This window comes from Epinephelus lanceolatus, chromosome 9, assembly GCF_041903045.1.
Source record: "Epinephelus lanceolatus isolate andai-2023 chromosome 9, ASM4190304v1, whole genome shotgun sequence".
In the NCBI taxonomy this organism is placed as follows: Eukaryota; Metazoa; Chordata; class Actinopteri; order Perciformes; family Serranidae; genus Epinephelus; species Epinephelus lanceolatus.
Window position 1 is genome coordinate 23,402,843 of NC_135742.1, and position 18,016 is coordinate 23,420,858.

At 42.2% G+C, this 18,016-nt stretch overlaps 1 protein-coding gene across 4 annotated transcripts in view; it reads left to right on the top strand.

The window, feature by feature from the left end:
* LOC117252555 (protein prune homolog 2-like) overlaps window positions 1-18,016 on the top strand; it is a 57,080-nt gene that overhangs the window by 33,756 nt on the left and 5,308 nt on the right. The window contains exons 9-18 of one of the 4 annotated variants that reach the window (XM_033619570.2): window positions 147-3,770; window positions 8,469-9,002; window positions 11,356-11,444; window positions 11,788-12,009; window positions 12,178-12,351; window positions 12,576-12,675; window positions 13,841-13,972; window positions 16,749-16,835; window positions 17,184-17,282; window positions 17,665-17,706. In XM_033619570.2, the coding sequence (XP_033475461.1) occupies window positions 147-3,770; window positions 8,469-9,002; window positions 11,356-11,444; window positions 11,788-12,009; window positions 12,178-12,351; window positions 12,576-12,675; window positions 13,841-13,972; window positions 16,749-16,835; window positions 17,184-17,282; window positions 17,665-17,706 (5,103 nt within the window). Of the gene's footprint in view, window positions 1-146; window positions 3,771-8,468; window positions 9,003-10,766; window positions 10,896-11,355; window positions 11,445-11,787; window positions 12,010-12,177; window positions 12,352-12,575; window positions 12,676-13,840; window positions 13,973-16,748; window positions 16,836-17,183; window positions 17,283-17,664; window positions 17,707-18,016 lie in introns of those variants that run through there. The other 3 variants (XM_033619572.2, XM_033619571.2, XM_033619576.2) reach the window with 3 other exon arrangements.

Sequence of the window (18,016 nt, forward strand, 5' to 3'; positions counted from 1 at the left end):
ATTCAATGCATCCTTTTGATTTTGTTTCATCCAGTGTCACTGAAAGTCATCACAACATGAAATCTGAGCTTGAATATTATTTATTTATGGACTTTAGGCAAGAATGACACAATGCAGTGACAGTGTTATTTTATCTCTGTATGTAGAGTTATGGCAGATGGTGAAGAAGACACAGGAGGTGTAGGAGCTGGTGCTGGTGGGGAGCTTGTAAGCCCTGATAGTGGTATGACCACCATCCGCAGCAGTCGCTCCTCCAAGGAGAGTTCAGTGTTCCTCAGTGATGACAGTCCAGTCGGTGATGTTATGGCAGGTGGAGGGCCAGCAGCAGGGCCAGGAGGACACTTTCTGAGAAACCCTTCTCCCCTGGGATTGTTATCCCTCTCCCCTCCTTGTCCACCAGAGAGGAGGAAGCACCACTCTGGCAGAAATAAGAGTGATAACTTTGACCTGTTTAGTTTTGACCCGCTGCATAGCAGTGACCACTCTATGCCAACAAGAGGGGAACTGGCAAATTCTGATGTAAGAGGAGATGAAGGAGAAAGAAGAGCAGGGAGCTCTAGCTTATCAGAGCTTGAAGAGCTGAGCTTGCTTGATTTCTCTGCTCCCAATTCATTGGGCGGGCTTGACAGTAGAAATTCTTCAATTGACCACCATGGTCAAATCCATGGGAATGACATGATTGACACTGTGGTTCCTCCAACCCCAGTCAACAGCGTGGTAGGTAGCCGCCCACCCAGCAGTTGTGGGGTCAGGTTCTTCCCAGAAGATGTGGTTGAAAGGATCAATGGTCTGCAGCACAAGGACAGTGTGTCATCGTCGTTGTCAGAGACCTGGGATGAACTTGGCTTTGACACACAAGGAGCATTGTCCTCAGGTGATATTACTGATAATAGGACCAAGGTATCTGAGAGCCCGCTGAATATTGTGGAGGAAGTTACAGGGAAAGAGTCAGTTGATGATACGACAGAACAAGAAAGTAAAGAAGAGATCTTAAAGTCAGAGAATGCCCACCAGAAGGGGAGGAGCCTTGAACCCCAGCTTAGTCTGATCACTGAGCAGACTGAGTCATATGACACCTGGAACCCAGATGTTGTACTTAAGGATCATTGGAACCCTGTTAGTTTGGATTATCTGCAATTGACGCCACCGGAGGAGGAAGTAACTGGAAAATGCAGGGCTGGTGTCATTGGAGTGAAAGAAAAAACATCCTCATTGTCGAAAAAGAAGGCAACCCTAAACACTTTAACACCAGACACGTCTAAAGAAGAAGACGAAGTGGTACAAGGGAAAAAAGGAGACAAACAGATTGAGCCGCTAGACTTCTGGACGTACACAGCTCAGAAGGGATTTCTCAAATCAGATAGTGGGACCACCACGTCTTATCCTGAATCACTAGATATGTGGAATATGACAATTCGAGATGACAGTCTATCACCCCTTACGACCCCTGACAACTTGTCTGGAAACTCAGGTTCTTTCTGTGGGGTGAATCCCACTGTTGAGGCTGGTGCATCTGTGGAAAGTCCAGGAGGATTCTCTGATGGTGGAATGGCGATGTGGAACACCACCATTCAGGAAGACAGCTCTTCCACAATAACAAGCCCCGAAGGACCTGAAAATGGAAAGAACCTTAGTCACATGGGATCATTGGATGCCGGTGATTCTCCCGAGACAAATGCAAGCAAACAGGTAGAAGGAGAAAAATCTATAGAAGAGGAGGAAGGTCTAAATAAAGCATTTAGTCAGACACCTGAGGAAGTGGGGTGGAGAGGTTATGAGCACAATGTGAAAATAGTCATAGAGACAGCAGAAGGTAAAACACAGGATGAAGAAACAGGTGATGATGAGACCCAGAGTTTTCAGAGCTCTGACTTTCAGAACTTGCCATCCGAACATTCAAAAGATGAGACTTCCTTCAACCAAGGCACTGACATGTGGGACCTACCTGTCCCTGGCATGGTCACTTCTACTTCAGAATATGACAATGTAGGAGCTGGCACTTGGAGCCTGACATCCTCCCCTGACACCTATGCTAGCCCTATTGTGGACATGATACAACTGGAGGAGCAGTCTAGCCCTTTTGTTGCTTTGACAAAACCTATTCAGGTAGATGAGCAGGCTGATCCTCCAGGAAGCACTGAATACAGAGCAGTAATTTCTGACAAAGAACAGCCCACCAACCAGGTCTTCTCATTTGAGGGAACTAGTGAGTTGGGTCACGTGATTGGTAGTGGGGTGAGTTCAGTTGAGAGTCAGTATGACAACAAAAGCAGAGAGGGATCAGAGGGGGCTGAATGGATAGAGCAACCCAGTGTTCATTCCCCATTTGTTCTGGTGGACTGCTCCACTGTCAGTCAGACCGCAGTCAGTCCGGGAGAAGCTGCTGAGACTCAGATCCAGGCTGACCAGTCACTATCCCCAAGCCTTGTTGAGTGGGACAATCTTGTTTCCAAGAAGCATGGTCTCTCGTTCACAATGGTCCAAAATGAAGATGGGCCTGCTGCTGAAAACCAAGGTGGTCCTGACAGTGAGACCATTGGAAATGTGGTAGGTAAAACAACAGAAATCATGTCTTTAAGCTCCAGCTCTGGGGGGGAAAGAGACACACTAAAGTATAGCCCTGACAGCCTTCACCCAGGTAGTCGCGATGAACTCAGGTCCAATTCTGACGGAGATTCTTCATCAGGTCTAGAAATGGATTACATCATTGTGTCGGGCACTGTAAAAGAAGCTGAGAGAGAGTGGCATGATAGGCCTAAAAGGGTCGACAGGCAATCAAAAGGTACAAGAAAGTCTATGGAGACATTTAGCATGCTTTCCTATGCTGCAACGGTACTGCAAACCCAGGTCCAAGCTGCAAAGAGGGAACACCAGGAGGAACAAAGAAGACCAAATCAAGAGATCAGAGGTACTGACAGTATACTTGGCAAAGTTACAGAACAAAGTCAAGCTCATTACCAAGCAAGTCCTGATAATGCCACTGAGCATCACATGGTGCCAGAAATACTCAGTCCCAGTCAATCAGATTCCAGACCAACAGATTACAGTCAAACACAGATAGAAGAAGGAAACTATGAGGATAAATCAAGCACTGTGGCCAGAAGTGTGTCTCCATCATTAAGATATCCATCAGATCACTTTCTGAAAACCAGAGAGGAAGTGTATGTCCATTCACAGATCTCAATGGAAGATTCAGATGAGGGTGGGCAGTCACCCTCTGCACCTCCACCGTGCCCTACTTCTTTGAGCGACTTTCAAGTCTGGGGGGGTCAGTTAGCGAGACAGGATGCACCTCAAACCACATCTGAACCACAATCACCTGTACTCACCAACAGTTCGGTCTCCCACACCAGCTCTTTAGTTGGCACCCCATTAAGTGAATCTGGTATTCCCACTGACAGAGGACTTGGATTACCATTTTCTGGAGATTTGATGGAAGAGGAGAATGATGAGGAAGAGCATGAGGAGGGGATTGATTTAGAGAGCACTAACCTGCCTAAATGGGCTTTGGAAGTACAGCGTGGGAGGGAAAAAAGACAACAGGCAGGAACTTCTGATCTGCTGAGTTTCACTGAGGAGCTGATTGGAGGGTCTTCATTTCAACAAACAGATTCACAAACACTTGAGCCAAAGAGAGACACATTCCTACATAATACAATGGATTACTATAATGGACAGCCTCTGAGGACTGGTGATCATGATAGATGGTCAACTGAGCAACACATTGGAGACCATAAGTCTTCTCAAGAAAGTTATTCACCTGTTTTAAGGTAAGCAACGCACATCAAATAATATCCTAATGTCTTAAGCTCTGTGCCATCTACTTCTGTCACATTTACAGTTATTCAAAAGTCAGTACAGTTCAATAAAAATGAGATACATGCATAAAAATGATAATATTGAAGGGTTGATTAACACAAACTGCAGAAAACACATACAGTACAGGCCAAAAGTTTGGACACACCTTCTCATTCAATGCGTTTTCTTTATTTTCATGACTATTTACATTGTAGATTCTCACTGAAGGCATCAAAACTATGAATGAACACATGTGGAGTTATGTACTTAACAAAAAAAGGTGAAATAACTGAAAACATGTTTTATATTCTAGTTTCTTCAAAATAGCCACCCTTTGCTCTGATTACTGCTTTGCACACTCTTGGCATTCTCTCCATGAGCTTCAAGAGGTAGTCACCTGAAATGGTTTTCCAACAGTCTTGAAGGAGTTCCCAGAGGTGTTTAGCACTTGTTGGCCCCTTTGCCTTCACTCTGCGGTCCAGCTCACCCCAAACCATCTCGATTGGGTTCAGGTCCGGTGACTGTGGAGGCCAGGTCATCTGCCGCAGCACTCCATCACTCTCCTTCTTCGTCAAATAGCCCTTACACAGCCTGGAGGTGTGTTTGGGGTCATTGTCCTGTTGAAAAATAAATGATCGTCCAACTAAACGCAAACCGGATGGGATGGCATGTCGCTGCAGGATGCTGTGGTAGCCATGCTGGTTCAGTGTGCCTTCAATTTTGAATAAATCCCCAACAGTGTCACCAGCAAAACACCCCCACACCATCACACCTCCTCCTCCATGCTTCACAGTGGGAACCAGGCATGTGGAATCCATCCGTTCACCTTTTCTGCGTCTCACAAAGACACGGCGGTTGGAACCAAAGATCTCAAATTTGGACTCATCAGACCAAAGCACAGATTTCCACTGGTCTAATGTCCATTCCTTGTGTTTCTTGGCCCAAACAAATCTCTTCTGCTTGTTGCCTCTCCTTAGCAGTGGTTTCCTAGCAGCTATTTGACCATGAAGGCCTGATTCGCGCAGTCTCCTCTTAACAGTTGTTCTAGAGATGGGTCTGCTGCTAGAACTCTGTGTGGCATTCATCTGGTCTCTGATCTGAGCTGCTGTTAACTTGCGATTTCTGAGGCTGGTGACTCGGATGAACTTATCCTCAGAAGCAGAGGTGACTCTTGGTCTTCCTTTCCTGGGTCGGTCCTCATGTGTACCAGTTTCATTGTAGCGCTTGATGGTTTTTGCGACTCCACTTGGGGACACATTTAACGTTTTTGCAATTTTCCGGACTGACTGACCTTCATTTCTTAAAGTAATGATGGCCACTCGTTTTTCTTTAGTTAGCTGATTGGTTCTTGCCATAATATGAATTTTAACAGTTGTCCAATAGGGCTGTCGGCTGTGTATTAACCTGACTTCTGCACAACACAACTGATGGTCCCAACCCCATTGATAAAGCAAGAAATTCCACTAATTAACCCTGATAAGGCACACCTGTGAAGTGGAAACCATTTCAGGTGACTACCTCTTGAAGCTCATGGAGAGAATGCCAAGAGTGTGCAAAGCAGTAATCAGAGCAAAGGGTGGCTATTTTGAAGAAACTAGAATATAAAACATGTTTTCAGTTATTTCACCTTTTTTTGTTAAGTACATAACTCCACATGTGTTCATTCATAGTTTTGATGCCTTCAGTGAGAATCTACAATGTAAATAGTCACGAAAATAAAGAAAACGCATTGAATGAGAAGGTGTGTCCAAACTTTTGGCCTGTACTGTATGTCATTTATATCTAGTGTATATCCAGCCATGCAGGTGGTTATGGTTTGATTTTCCAGGGTTTTCAGTTATGCGTTTCTCAGATTTCTACTTTCATGCAAACACAGTATAAGAAAAGGTCATTTTGTTTGTGCTAATGGGCTACAAGTAAAAGATGTAAAGTATTTTTTCAGCATTTCTGCTTTTGCTCATGGCAAATTTTTTATTTGCAGTAAACAAAGATGCCTGAGCACTCGCAACCAAATCACCATAATAAAAGTTGGCACTGTATGTTTCTGCAAACCACAGGTATCATTTCTCCATTATTATGTAGCAGATATGTTAAAACTTTCATCACAAAGACTTCCAAGGATTTCAGCGACACTGTGGTTAATGTGTGTTTGTTTTTAGGCACAAAAAACACTTGCCTAACGTTCAAAACATCATATTTTGAATTAAAATACCTTTTTATCTCGATAAAAACTGCCAGTTTTGGTGGCACAGTCGCCCTTGGAAATGCTGCTGATGTCTCGCTAAAAAAAACAACAGGTTGTCCATCCCCTCTACCTTCTCATGACAAAGTTAATTCATATGCGTTCAATCAGAACTATGTCACTTTAGAAATGTTGATATGATACTTATGAAATGTGCAAATGTAATGTATCACTGGTTTGCAGGAACGTACAAAGCCAGCATTTTCTTCTGGTCACTGGGCTGGCACACACATCTATCCTGCACGTATACACACACACACACACACACACACACACACACACACACACATACACATTTAGGACTACCAACCACCCCTCCCCTTTGTCAGTTCTCCCTTAGGTTTTGAATTTCCACAGCTTCCTCAATGGTCTGTATTTCAGAGGAATAAAGGCATCACTGAACAGACTGTCGAAATTGAGCTAGAAGGCCCTCCTGAGTTTGATCTGTGTGTGCGTGTGTGTGTGTGTGTGTGTGTGTGTGTGTGTGTGTGTGTGTGTGTGTGTGTGTGTGTGTAGGTAAGTGACAGACTAACAGAAAGAATATTAGTAGTATGACAGAAAGAGATTATGTGTCCATATTTGTGTGTATGCGAGTAAGAAACAAACTGTGTATGTGGGTGTATTTCATGTGTTTGGCAGCAAGCTTTGATCTGCAGCTCTGTGTGTGTGTTTATAAATCTGTTTACGCCTCATTAAATATGCATTACCTGCCTCATTACAGCTGGAGCCCCACCACAGCTAATGGAAACAGCTCCCCTAGCTCTCTTGCAAGGTGTGGGTGTGAGTGTATGCGTGAAAGCCTGTGTGTGTGTGTACATGCATAGGTAATACCCAGTGTGTAGCAGACATTAAAAGTTTGGCCATGCAGCTTCAACTTTACATTAGCAAAGAGTACACAACGTACCTATGTGTTGTTTAGTTTTGTGTTATTGTTTTAGAAATACTGTATGTGAAGCAGTCTGTTTACTACCATGTCTGTTATTACAGAGGGGTATTACAAGATATAGCTTTATAGGAATTAATGGACTTTGATTTTGAGTTGGGCAGCAGAATCTTATTTCATTCTGTTTTTTGTAGATTTAAACATTGTTTAAAACAGTGGTTCCCAATTGGTCCAGCCACAGGGTCCAGATTTCTCCTTAGTCATTAGTTCAAGGTCCACAGAGTTTAATACATTCAGCGTCATACTTGCATTTGGCCATGTCTCAAGCTAGTTTGCTGTCTCTGTTGAGCAGCTGTTCGTTAGTCACTCACTGTACAGCAAGAAACAGTACTTCAAAATAACAGCCCGCGACCCACTTTTGGACCGCATCCCACCAGTTTGGAACCACTGGTTTTAGGTTTTCTTGTAAAAAGTTTACATTCAGTGTAACTCACCTAAACACATCCTGTGTGGCCTTAAGACTTGATAAACATGGTGAATGCATTTTCTTCTCCAAACAATTTGTGTGTAACCTTTAAAACCTGCATTGTTAAGGGTATACTATGCAGGATTGTCAATTACTGTTTGTGAACATGCGCTCCGGCAAAAGTTAAAGTAAAAACCAGCTCCAGATTCACTCTCATTAGGTGTACCACCTGGCTATATTTGCGGGGGGGTTTCAGGGCTGTGTCTCTTTGATGCCTGCCAACCTCACTTGAGCACTGTAGATGTACACACCCATAAACGTCGCGATAGTATAATCTTAAATTGCTATATAGTGCTACTAGTCGTCAAAAACTCCACAGGGTACCTTTACCATATACATAAGATTCATTGAGTCAGACAACTTACGTTTTGAATGTTTATTTCAACAGCAGAACAGTGTTAGAGTTTGGCATCTAGACTCCAGCCTCATCGTTCCCCACATATATATTTACATGAGATATTGAGGAGTGATGATTAAGAATTTTCCCCCTTTAGCTGAGCCTGTGAGTGGATGCTGGGGTGGAGATGGGACTAAAAGAGCAAGTAGCAGTAACGATGCAGAGAAGCAGCAGCATTGACAAGGCAAAGAGAGAGCTGGGAAGATTTTGCAGCTTAAATAGACCGCCAAATTGGGAGGGTGTGTTTTGTAGATGATATATGGAGGGTGATGTATGTTGTGTGTGTATGAATCAGTGCAGCTCGAGTTGACTGCCTGAACTAGCTCACAGACATCACTCCGTTATTTAAACTTCATCAGTCTGTTGAACAAGCTGAAGAACAGAAATGTCACAATGAAAGCCACTAAGTTGTCCTAACGATAGCATACTGGACAATTTGAATGTGTGATTGATATGCTGCTTTAAGTAAACCACCCAAAATTTTAGTATTTCAAGGATACATAGACCATACAAAATACCAGAGGCAAATGAATGAGGCTCACTGCAAATATTTGTATTTACAATTCTTTCTAAATTTCTCCTTCTCTCCGCTGTGAATCCCAACCCTCTATTCCCCTAAAAGAAGACACCAAGATGTGACATCACAGTTTTCCTCCCAGCCAGCCAGCGAGAACGCTGCATACCAGTGGACAGGAAGTGAGAATATAACTCAGGATCAAACCCAACATGGCTACAACTACCACCACATTGACCAAAGAACTGAACACCAGAGCGCCCACGCAGCCTGTGTAGCTACTAAACCCAACAGCCAGCAAAACACCACAGATGTCTATGCTGAGTTTACAACTGATACCACCGCTCTGCAGTACGGATCTGAGCAGGCTGAGAGCTATTATGATGCTGGAGGCAATGCTGAGTACAGATTGGATGATCAAAGTCCCAGGTTCACGTATATAGCTGAACGCCAGTATGGAGATGACTCCAACTCTGAACTTCAGTGCTCTCAGTATCACACTGATGACCAGGGACAGTATGAATCAGACCACGGCCATTACCAGTATGACGGACAGCAATTTTATCAATCACATATCCAGCCTGAGAGAGAAGATCATGCACGGTATGTGCCGGAGGGATACGTCCACTTCCTTTTCTCAAGGTGAGCTTTCACTTATACAGACTGAAATGTGCCTCTCAGTGAGTTCAACAGGTGTTAGCCATGATTTCATCTTACATTTAAAACCAACAAAGCTTATCTCACTTGGTGCTGAGTTTTGTAGCTCTAACAGAGAAGACTGATCCACCAAACTCAGTAGATCTGTGCTGTACTGCACAGTCGCCTCTGGTGGTCGTCCGAGATGCCCTCCCATTGTATGAGCGCAGTTGTATGAACTCTTTTAATGGAGGAGCAGCCAGATCATTAATCACTTTGCACACTAGACGAGCATCAGCAAGGCACACAAAGCTGTCAGAGGTCAGTAGATTAAGCCTTTGAATGATGTTACGGTGGTGATAACACAATGGTTTTTGTCCAGTGCCTTGAGTATTTGTTTGTAAAGTATTTGCAGTGGGCTAAGTGTTGTTTTCCCCAGTTTGTGACCTGCTTGTAATACAGTATGAAAACTGGGGGGGAAAATCATTGAATGCATGTATATTTTTGCTGCATCTAAGGGGAGCTGGTTTTTTATATACCTAGAGTTCCTTAGATTGAATTTTACAGTGTTACACTGCTTCATGTTTCTTAAAGTCAGCTGTGAATCAATAGTAATTCCTAGAAATTTAGAGTGTGACACATTCTGGATCCTTTCTCTCTCTCCTACTGGTATCAGGTAAAGGCCCACCCACTTTGCAATTTAACCTTAGCAAGATAATGTATTTTCGGATAGAGGTTTTCTTGTATTGATCTTTCTAAAAAAAAAATCAAAAACATACAGACGGATAATACATTCAATTGGGGAAAAAACTGCTCAGTTTTTCTGAATCGATAACTTAATAATCTCTTTAATTTAGAAAAATGAGAATTTACAAGATTATTATCATGGTTATAGAGATTATGTCCATTGTGTGTTGACAGAGAGAGATAACAGTGGATTTTCATGGGTTTTCCAAAGACCAAGAGCTGCACTACTGTCTTTTACCACATAGAGGCAGCACAGATCATTTTAAAATTGCAATTGATCTTTCAGGTATCTTTTATTTTCTGTATACCAAAGCAGCTACAGCCATATCAAGCAGCTGTGAAGGCATTTGATTTGTTAGTGCGTCATATTATAGAATATACATTTAGGTGCAAAGAAAGATCAGAGAAGCTGGAACAGCGCAGATTGAAATATGTACAGAAATGTGGCTATGTTGTTTTTTGATACGGACCACCATCAGAAAGGATAGGTTCACATGTTTTAAAGTCTGTCTCAAAACGATACTCACATGCCCATATACACATTTTAATAAGTTTTTGAGCTGTAATTGTTTCTCCTGTCCACTCTGGCCATTTAAAGATCCCTTCCTAATATACAGTGGTTTCCAGTGGAGGAGACGGGGGACAAAAGCCACACTCCAATGTGTGGGGAGTTGGAGACACAAGCATTTCTCAGTCAAGCAGGGCCTAACAAATTATGCTACTGGGTTGTATTATGGGAAATACAGGGCCCATAGCAGGGACTTGCTTCTGTTTTGCACCTTACCTCTCACCCAAGATGCATTTTTTCTCAATCAAAAATCAAAGTCATGTTCCTGAATCAGTATTCAGTGTGTGTACATGTATACGTATGTGCATGAGTGGGCGTATGTGTGTGAGTATACTACAGTTTAATTGTTCCTCATTAGCAGTTGCATCATTGTACTTGCTTTGTCCCACTTTGCAATTCAGATGGCCTGCCCCCTCTTTGGGATGCACGACCCTCCCCTGTGTTTTACTGTGTGTGTGTGTGTGTGTGTGTGTGTGTTAGGGTGCATACACAGCAGACCTTTTCATAATCAAGTGGTCATGTGACTTGATTGTGGCTAGAGTGGTTCAGTCTCTCATGCTGGGAGAAGACACTGTGAGGGGAAGGTAGGTGTATTTGGACAGAGGATTTGAAAAGAGAAAGAAAAGTGTGTGTTTGAGCCTTTGTTTCTATAATCATGTGTGCTGGTTTCTCTGTGCTGCTCCTCCCTATTGTTAGCGGGCCTTATGTTAATCAGACTCTGGTAGTGGGGCTGTGGTTGGGGGGAGGTAGCAACACTGCACAGTATTGTTTCCACAGCCCACACGTGCAGCCTGGGAATGAAGCAGTGAGTCGCTTTCCCTCTGTCTGCTTCTGTAATCTTTTTTGTCCAAAGTCAAATGAACAGTTCTGAAAACTCTTCCTCATTCAATGTCATGGGAAAAGTTAGATTTATTGTCCTTTGTAGATGATTGTCTTTGGCTTGTTTGTCCCAATACTTTGCGTAGCTGTGCCTTTGATAGCAGTGGTGATAGCCATGATAATTTATGTTGTGGATCATTATTGTCTATCTGTGCCTCTGAGCAGACACTCCCAACAGGGAGACGGTGCAGCAGGGATGATGATGAAGACGGCCTCCAGTGAGGAGGCTGCTGAGGAGATGGATAACAGAGAAGGTAAATAAACAGCAAGATAAACTAAACTTATTTTGCTACTGTTAGTTAAAGTCTTTTGGTATTTTAGTGCAAATGAAAAGTATAAGTTTTATATCAATGTATAATGTTTTGTTGAGGTTTAGGAAACTGTTCTGAATGTTTTGCTTTATATTTTAGCAGTCTAAAGGAAAGAATTATCATGATTTTAGGAGAGGGAGGAGGAGAGGGGTACATAACTTTAATGTAAATGCATCTTACTCTATAGCAATAAGATGAATGCCTCTTCAAAGACAGTCATATGAGGGGAATCTTACAGTAAATAATCAAATGAAAACTTGAAAATGAACCATCTCTCTTTTACCAGATCCTCCCTCCTCTGCAGATCTGTCAGGCGGGTCCAATCAAAGGAGAAAGCTGACAGCTCCACCCATGAATGTGTCACTGGACCGCAGTGAGGGGTCTCTTCTCTCAGAAGATGCCCTGGACACAGAGGATGAGGCCTTGGATACTGGTGATGATCTTGATGTCAACATAGACGAGCTGGACACACCTGACGAGGCCGACTCACTGGAGTTCAACCGACACGGTCAGACCCATACACACCTGAAGATACAATGCAAACATGTCTAAATGTGCACACAAGACATACAGACAGACATGCAAACACACATTTTATATTGTCAAAAAAACCAGAGTAAAAATATTAATTTGTTTTTATATTGTCTTGTAAAAGTCATCTTTATGTCACAAACAGGAGAAGAGTCTCACCTGGGTGCAGCAGCAGCATCAAGTGAATCTATCGCAGGACACAGAGCAGCTGAGGAGAGCCGAGAAAACAGGCTGTGGAGGAGTGTGGTAATCGGAGAGCAGGAGCATCGCATTGATATGAAGTGCATTGAGCCGTACAAAAGAGTTGTTTCCCACGGAGGTACGCAAATACAAATGCTTAAAATCCATACCTAGCTGTTTCTGCTGTATGTTTCAGAGCTTTTGATCATTTGATCTCTACTGATGCCCTCCCTGTTTTTGAGAAATGTTCAGTTGTTCCAAATGTTTTTGTTTCCTGCGTGATAAAAGAAAAGGTTTGTGCATATGTACTGTAAATGAGACCCACAGTGAGTTTCTTTTTACGTTTATGTTTTATGATTCCAGGTTATTACGCTGAACAGAATGCCATCATCGTGTTTGCAGCATGCTTTCTACCTGACAGTGACTGTGACAACTACAATTATGTAATGGAAAATCTTTTTCTGTGAGTACAGCTACACTACATCATCCAAAAATCCTGTGGACATGTTAACAAGTCAGAAACCTGAACGTTACGCCTATTTGTTATAGTTTAACATCTCATTCCAAAACCATGGGCTGAATTAAAACTCTTCACTCTTCTGACGAGGCTGTGAGCAATATTGTAGGCTCAAAGTCCATTTTCCAATGTATCCCAAACATGTCAAATGTGGTTGATGTCAAGTCAGTCAAGTTCCTCCCAAACCATTTCTTTATGGATATTATTTGTACATGTAAGCATTGTCCTGTTGAAAGAGGAAAGGGCCTTCCCTAAACTGTTGCCACAAAGTTGGCAGCAACTCTTTATATGAAATATAATGATGTCGATGAAGATTCTCAGTCATTCAAGTCCTATATCGTAGGCAGCTGGACTTGCCTGAGTTTCTTGAAGACGTTTCACCTCTCATCCAAGAGGCTTCTTCAGTTCTAACAGACTGGTGCAGAGTTGCAGATTTGAAACCGTTACAGAGATGTCCCTCTCTCGACAGAGAGAATGTCTTTCTTTCAAGGACAGCAATGTTCACATCTTGGCCAGAGAAACCAGATCATTTAAAAAAGGCATGTAATAAAAAAGTGGAAGGACCATCGTTAAACAGTGGAGGTGGCCTACGACACCTCTTATCACCCACCTACAGTGCAGTCTCAGGATCCCTCCCCAGACGACTTAACACCCATACACACCTGGTCCCACCTAACCCTAACGATACACATGATGGCCAGGTGGGTCAACGAATCACATATGATCTTAACAACTCTGAAACTCAAGGCTCAGACATGACTTCAACGGCTCTGTAAAGGTTCACACAGAGTTTAAAGCCTGCAACTCTGCACCAGTCCTTTAGCACTGAAAGAGCCACTTGGATGAGAGTTGAAACGTCTTCAAGAAACTTGAGCAGTTGTCTACGATATAACACCTTAGAAAATATCATGATGTGCTGCATTAAAACTTCCTTAATCTGAACTAAGGGGCCTAATCAAACCATGAAAAACAGCCCACACCACAAAACTGCACAATGAAATAAACACATACATATGTGTATACAATACCACTGAATTAATGAGAATATTGCTTGTGTTGCTATTTTTACAGTCATCATACACATACACAGTATTTTCTGGTGTCTGTGCAGGTATGTAATCAGTACCTTGGAGCTAATGGTGGCAGAAGATTACATGATTGTTTACTTGAATGGCGCCACACCACACCGGAGGATGCCCGGCTTCACCTGGATGAAAAAGTGCTACCAAATGATAGATAGAAGGTAATATTCACACAAACACTGCAAAGAAACTGCAATGTATAATATTATAGTATATAGTACAGTATAGTTTTACTGTAATGTTTAACACACACAAACATTCACCACCACAATAAACCAAACAATTTAACTCTCTCCACGGTTCTTTTATTACCAAAAGCTTATTAACCCTTGACTTCAAACATATAATTAAAAAAACACTACAGAGAATAATGAAACACTATTATGATTATTAGAGATAAATACACTATCACACATATATTGAGATTAAATGACAGGATATAACACTGTTGTCTAAAGTAGACTGTAATGGAGAATTTCATATACATTTATTTGATTAAAAAACAAACTGTGAACAGGGAAAGTAAATAATAAATCATGTCTCCCTTTGCAACACCTCTTATGAAAGTGCTCATAGAAAAGAGAGGCTTTAGAAAGATTACTCGCTCGATATCAGAGTATAGGTTTTATTCATATGAATAAAATAGTTTATATGAATAAAATCACACATACTCAGCCAAACTTTCATCAATACCTAGGGAATTTATGACTGATTTGTTTGTTTTATTAGTTTTTTTTTTATTGTGATGCAAGAAATAACTGTAACTCAGCCCATGTTTTATGCCAGTATACCAGCAGGGGGTGTACCTATCATAAATTCTACTAACTATCTGACTGGGATTAACATAAACATGTTTTTCTAATGCTCAGCAACAAATGAGGGATGAACTCAGTTGTGCCTTTTGTCTGTAATGATGTCACTGATTATAAGATCAGATCACTTCCTGTTGAAGAGCTCATGGCTGTTGCTAAACAGGAGAGAGAGGAAGGCATGATGGGAATAAAGGTTCAGGGCTTGATCGAGGGGCCAGGTGTGTAGCTTTGTTAGGGAAGCACACTTTTGGGAGATGAATCAAGAAGGAGTGGGAGAAGTTAAACTAGTCAATGTCAAATTATTTGGGTTGATAGACATGGAGTGCATGTCAAAGAGGCAGATGGAAAAAGCCTCAGAAATCAAATTTTTGAGAGGTGGGATGGATGTGTATTCATTGATTTGTTTCACATTGAACACGAATGCCCCAATAAAAGGTGTTGTTGACGGAGTCTCACATACAGAGTGTGTGCAAGAGAAGAGTGTACAGGCGTGACAGAAAGCTTCACAATGAAGAGGTTTGACAAAGTAACTCAAGAAAAGTTTGAGACGAAGTCCATCATGCTTTACTTTGGTTTAGAGCACTTACTGGATAGGGTGTTTATGGACCACATATTGTAACCAGTAAGAATGGATGTAAGAATTGTTGAAAATTTGGACATGGTCTGTTTGTGTGTAGGAGTGATTCTGAGATGTGGTAAATGTGGGGACAATGAATGTGTAGGAGAGAGAGAACCAGAGTGTTTCTTTGCAAAGGCGATTGTGCAGCATGGGAGATTAACTGTCCAAAGAGAGGAAGACAGGAATAATCAGAGCCACAACAAAGATCAGACATAAGTGTGAGGAAGTAGGTAAGGCAAGATATGGTGTGAGAGAGGAAGCTAAGAAGGACAAGTCAGTCGGGAAGCATGAGGAATATTGATTTTGTGTGGATCAAGTGAAGTTTTTGGCCTCTGTGGCAGTGCTAATTTAGTGTACTGCTGGAGTAGGAAGAAAATCTGATGCAACAAGGAGATTTTTGGATGTTGTAAGAGTTTCTGGAGAAGATGCACAGCAGCTTTTTATAGAAATATTTTTGCTCTCCCAAACGCCGGGAAAATAGGAACTGTATAACAGAGTGGGAAGTGGACAGTTGTTCACTCCACAGTGAGCAGTAAAATTACATCTGTGCATGACACTTCTAAGTCATTCTGAGTCAACTCTGATAGACTTGACACATCTATAAAATGCAACACATTTCACTGTGGGATTGTTAACAGAAAGTACACACCATGGACATGGTACTTTGTTAATCTTCAAATACTACTCATGCTGTTTTTATCTTCTAAAGCTGAACAACTTCACTCTGAAATACCACGTGCTTTATATCTGCCAGCAGGAATGGTTAAAGGTGCAGTATGCAATTCTGGAGAAAGATAATTGATGGCAATCTCACTCCTAGGTCTTAAATACTGATGCTTAGGTTGGCTGTTGGACTTTACTGAGAGCATCTGTATTTATCAACCTGGAAATGAGACTCAGCAGTCATCCTTTTATCACTTCCATCACTTTTACACTGCCTGTTCAAGGCAGGAATGTTGCGCCGTTATGCCACCTCGTAGTTCAGTATATAAGGTGCGATTGTGGAAAGGGGGGGGCAGAGTTGTCTCGCGTCTGATCCAGGAACAGAGGTAGTAACAGCCTCAAAATTAGGTCTGTGTGACAAATCAAGCAGGAAAGAGGTGACCATGGGTGGAACAGGTGTGACGTTTCCTGATTTGAACCTAGGGTGTGGGAGCCCTTCTGTGAGGAGGGTTTTCTGCGGGTACTCCAGCTTCCTCCCACAGTCCAAAGACATGCAGGTTAACTGGTGACTCTAAATTGTCCGTAGGTGTGAATGTGAGTGTGAATGGTTGTCTGACTCTATGTGTCAGCCCTGTGATAGTCTGGTGACCTGTCCAGGGTGTACCCCGCCTCTTGCCCAATGTCAGCTGGGATCAGCTCCAGCACACTGCGACCCCCAACAGGATAAGCGGTTATGAAAAATGAATGAATGTATAGTATGCCTTTCTGAATAAGTAAGTAAGTTATAGTTTTTAGTGTAGCTTCTACTAATCTGTTTATACCACTTTTTCTCTCGTCCCACAGACTGAAGAAAAACCTTAAGATGTTCATCATTGTCCATCCTTCCTGGTTCATACGGACTTTGCTGGGAATCACCAGACCTTTCATAAGGTTTGTAATTTCACATTCAGAGAACAATCTCAACTGCAGAACAATACAGGACAGGATGCACATCGCAGGTTTTAATTACAAAAAATTCACACATTGCACTCTTAACTTTACCAGTATCTATAGCCATACCACCAGTACGTGATCTAAAGTAATTCCACAACAGTATCACAGTTCCTAGGGTACGGGATACACAATTCAGGATCTATTATCACTTAACACCACCACAAGTCGAACACCCTTTGTGACCTTAACCGTGTCCAAGATGAGAGTTTGATTACACTGGAAATTCAGGAGCCAACTGTCACGCACATTACTGAGACAGACCTTTATGATTTCTGTTTTCTACAGCTCCAAGTTTAGCAGTAAGATCAAGTATGTGAACAGTCTGCAGGAGCTTGGAGAAATCATCCCAATGGAGTACGTCCACATTCCACCCAGCATTGTAAAGTGAGTCAACCTGTATTTTTGTGTACTATATGAATCTACTGGTCACATGTGGAAACATAAGGTGAAAACAACAACACCTTTTCCCCTTGTGTGAAAATATCTGATTATTTTGAAAGCTTGCAACACCACTTAATGGCAGTCCACCAGGAGACCATGTCCTTTTTATCTGTTTTTGGTGACAGCCTGTCATCATAGTCTGTACAGAGGGACCATGTGAACAAATGAACTGCTTTGCCTCTCCTCCTCCATTCCAGCTTTACCAGTTTAAAATTGCCAACTAATTGCCAACTAAAACTTGTTTGTCAAGTCTGTCTTAGACAGTAGCATTGTTTGTTTACAGTGGATGCTTGTGGACTAAAAAAATCTCTCACTTTGCCCCAAGGTATGACGAGGAGAGGGGTTTACACAAATTTGCATGCATGAGGTAAATCACCTAACCTGCCTGTGTTGATCAGTTGGTTGTGTGTAAGTCTCCCTGAAAAATCCTTCAACGCCGTTTTGAATTTCCTCATGCTGGGACTAACCTTTGACTGACCTTTGGCTGTCTCCCTGTCTAAGATGAATTGAGCCAGATATTGATTTTTCCTTACTTGTCTCATTCAGTGATGTGGCTGTTCCTGTAAATTGGTTAATATCACTGTTCATTCAGGAGAGAGTGGGAAATAGGCTCAGCGGGAAGATTCCTGGTGAACCGGGCTGGGCAAGGGTCTGTGACAGGGTCGGTAAACAAAATA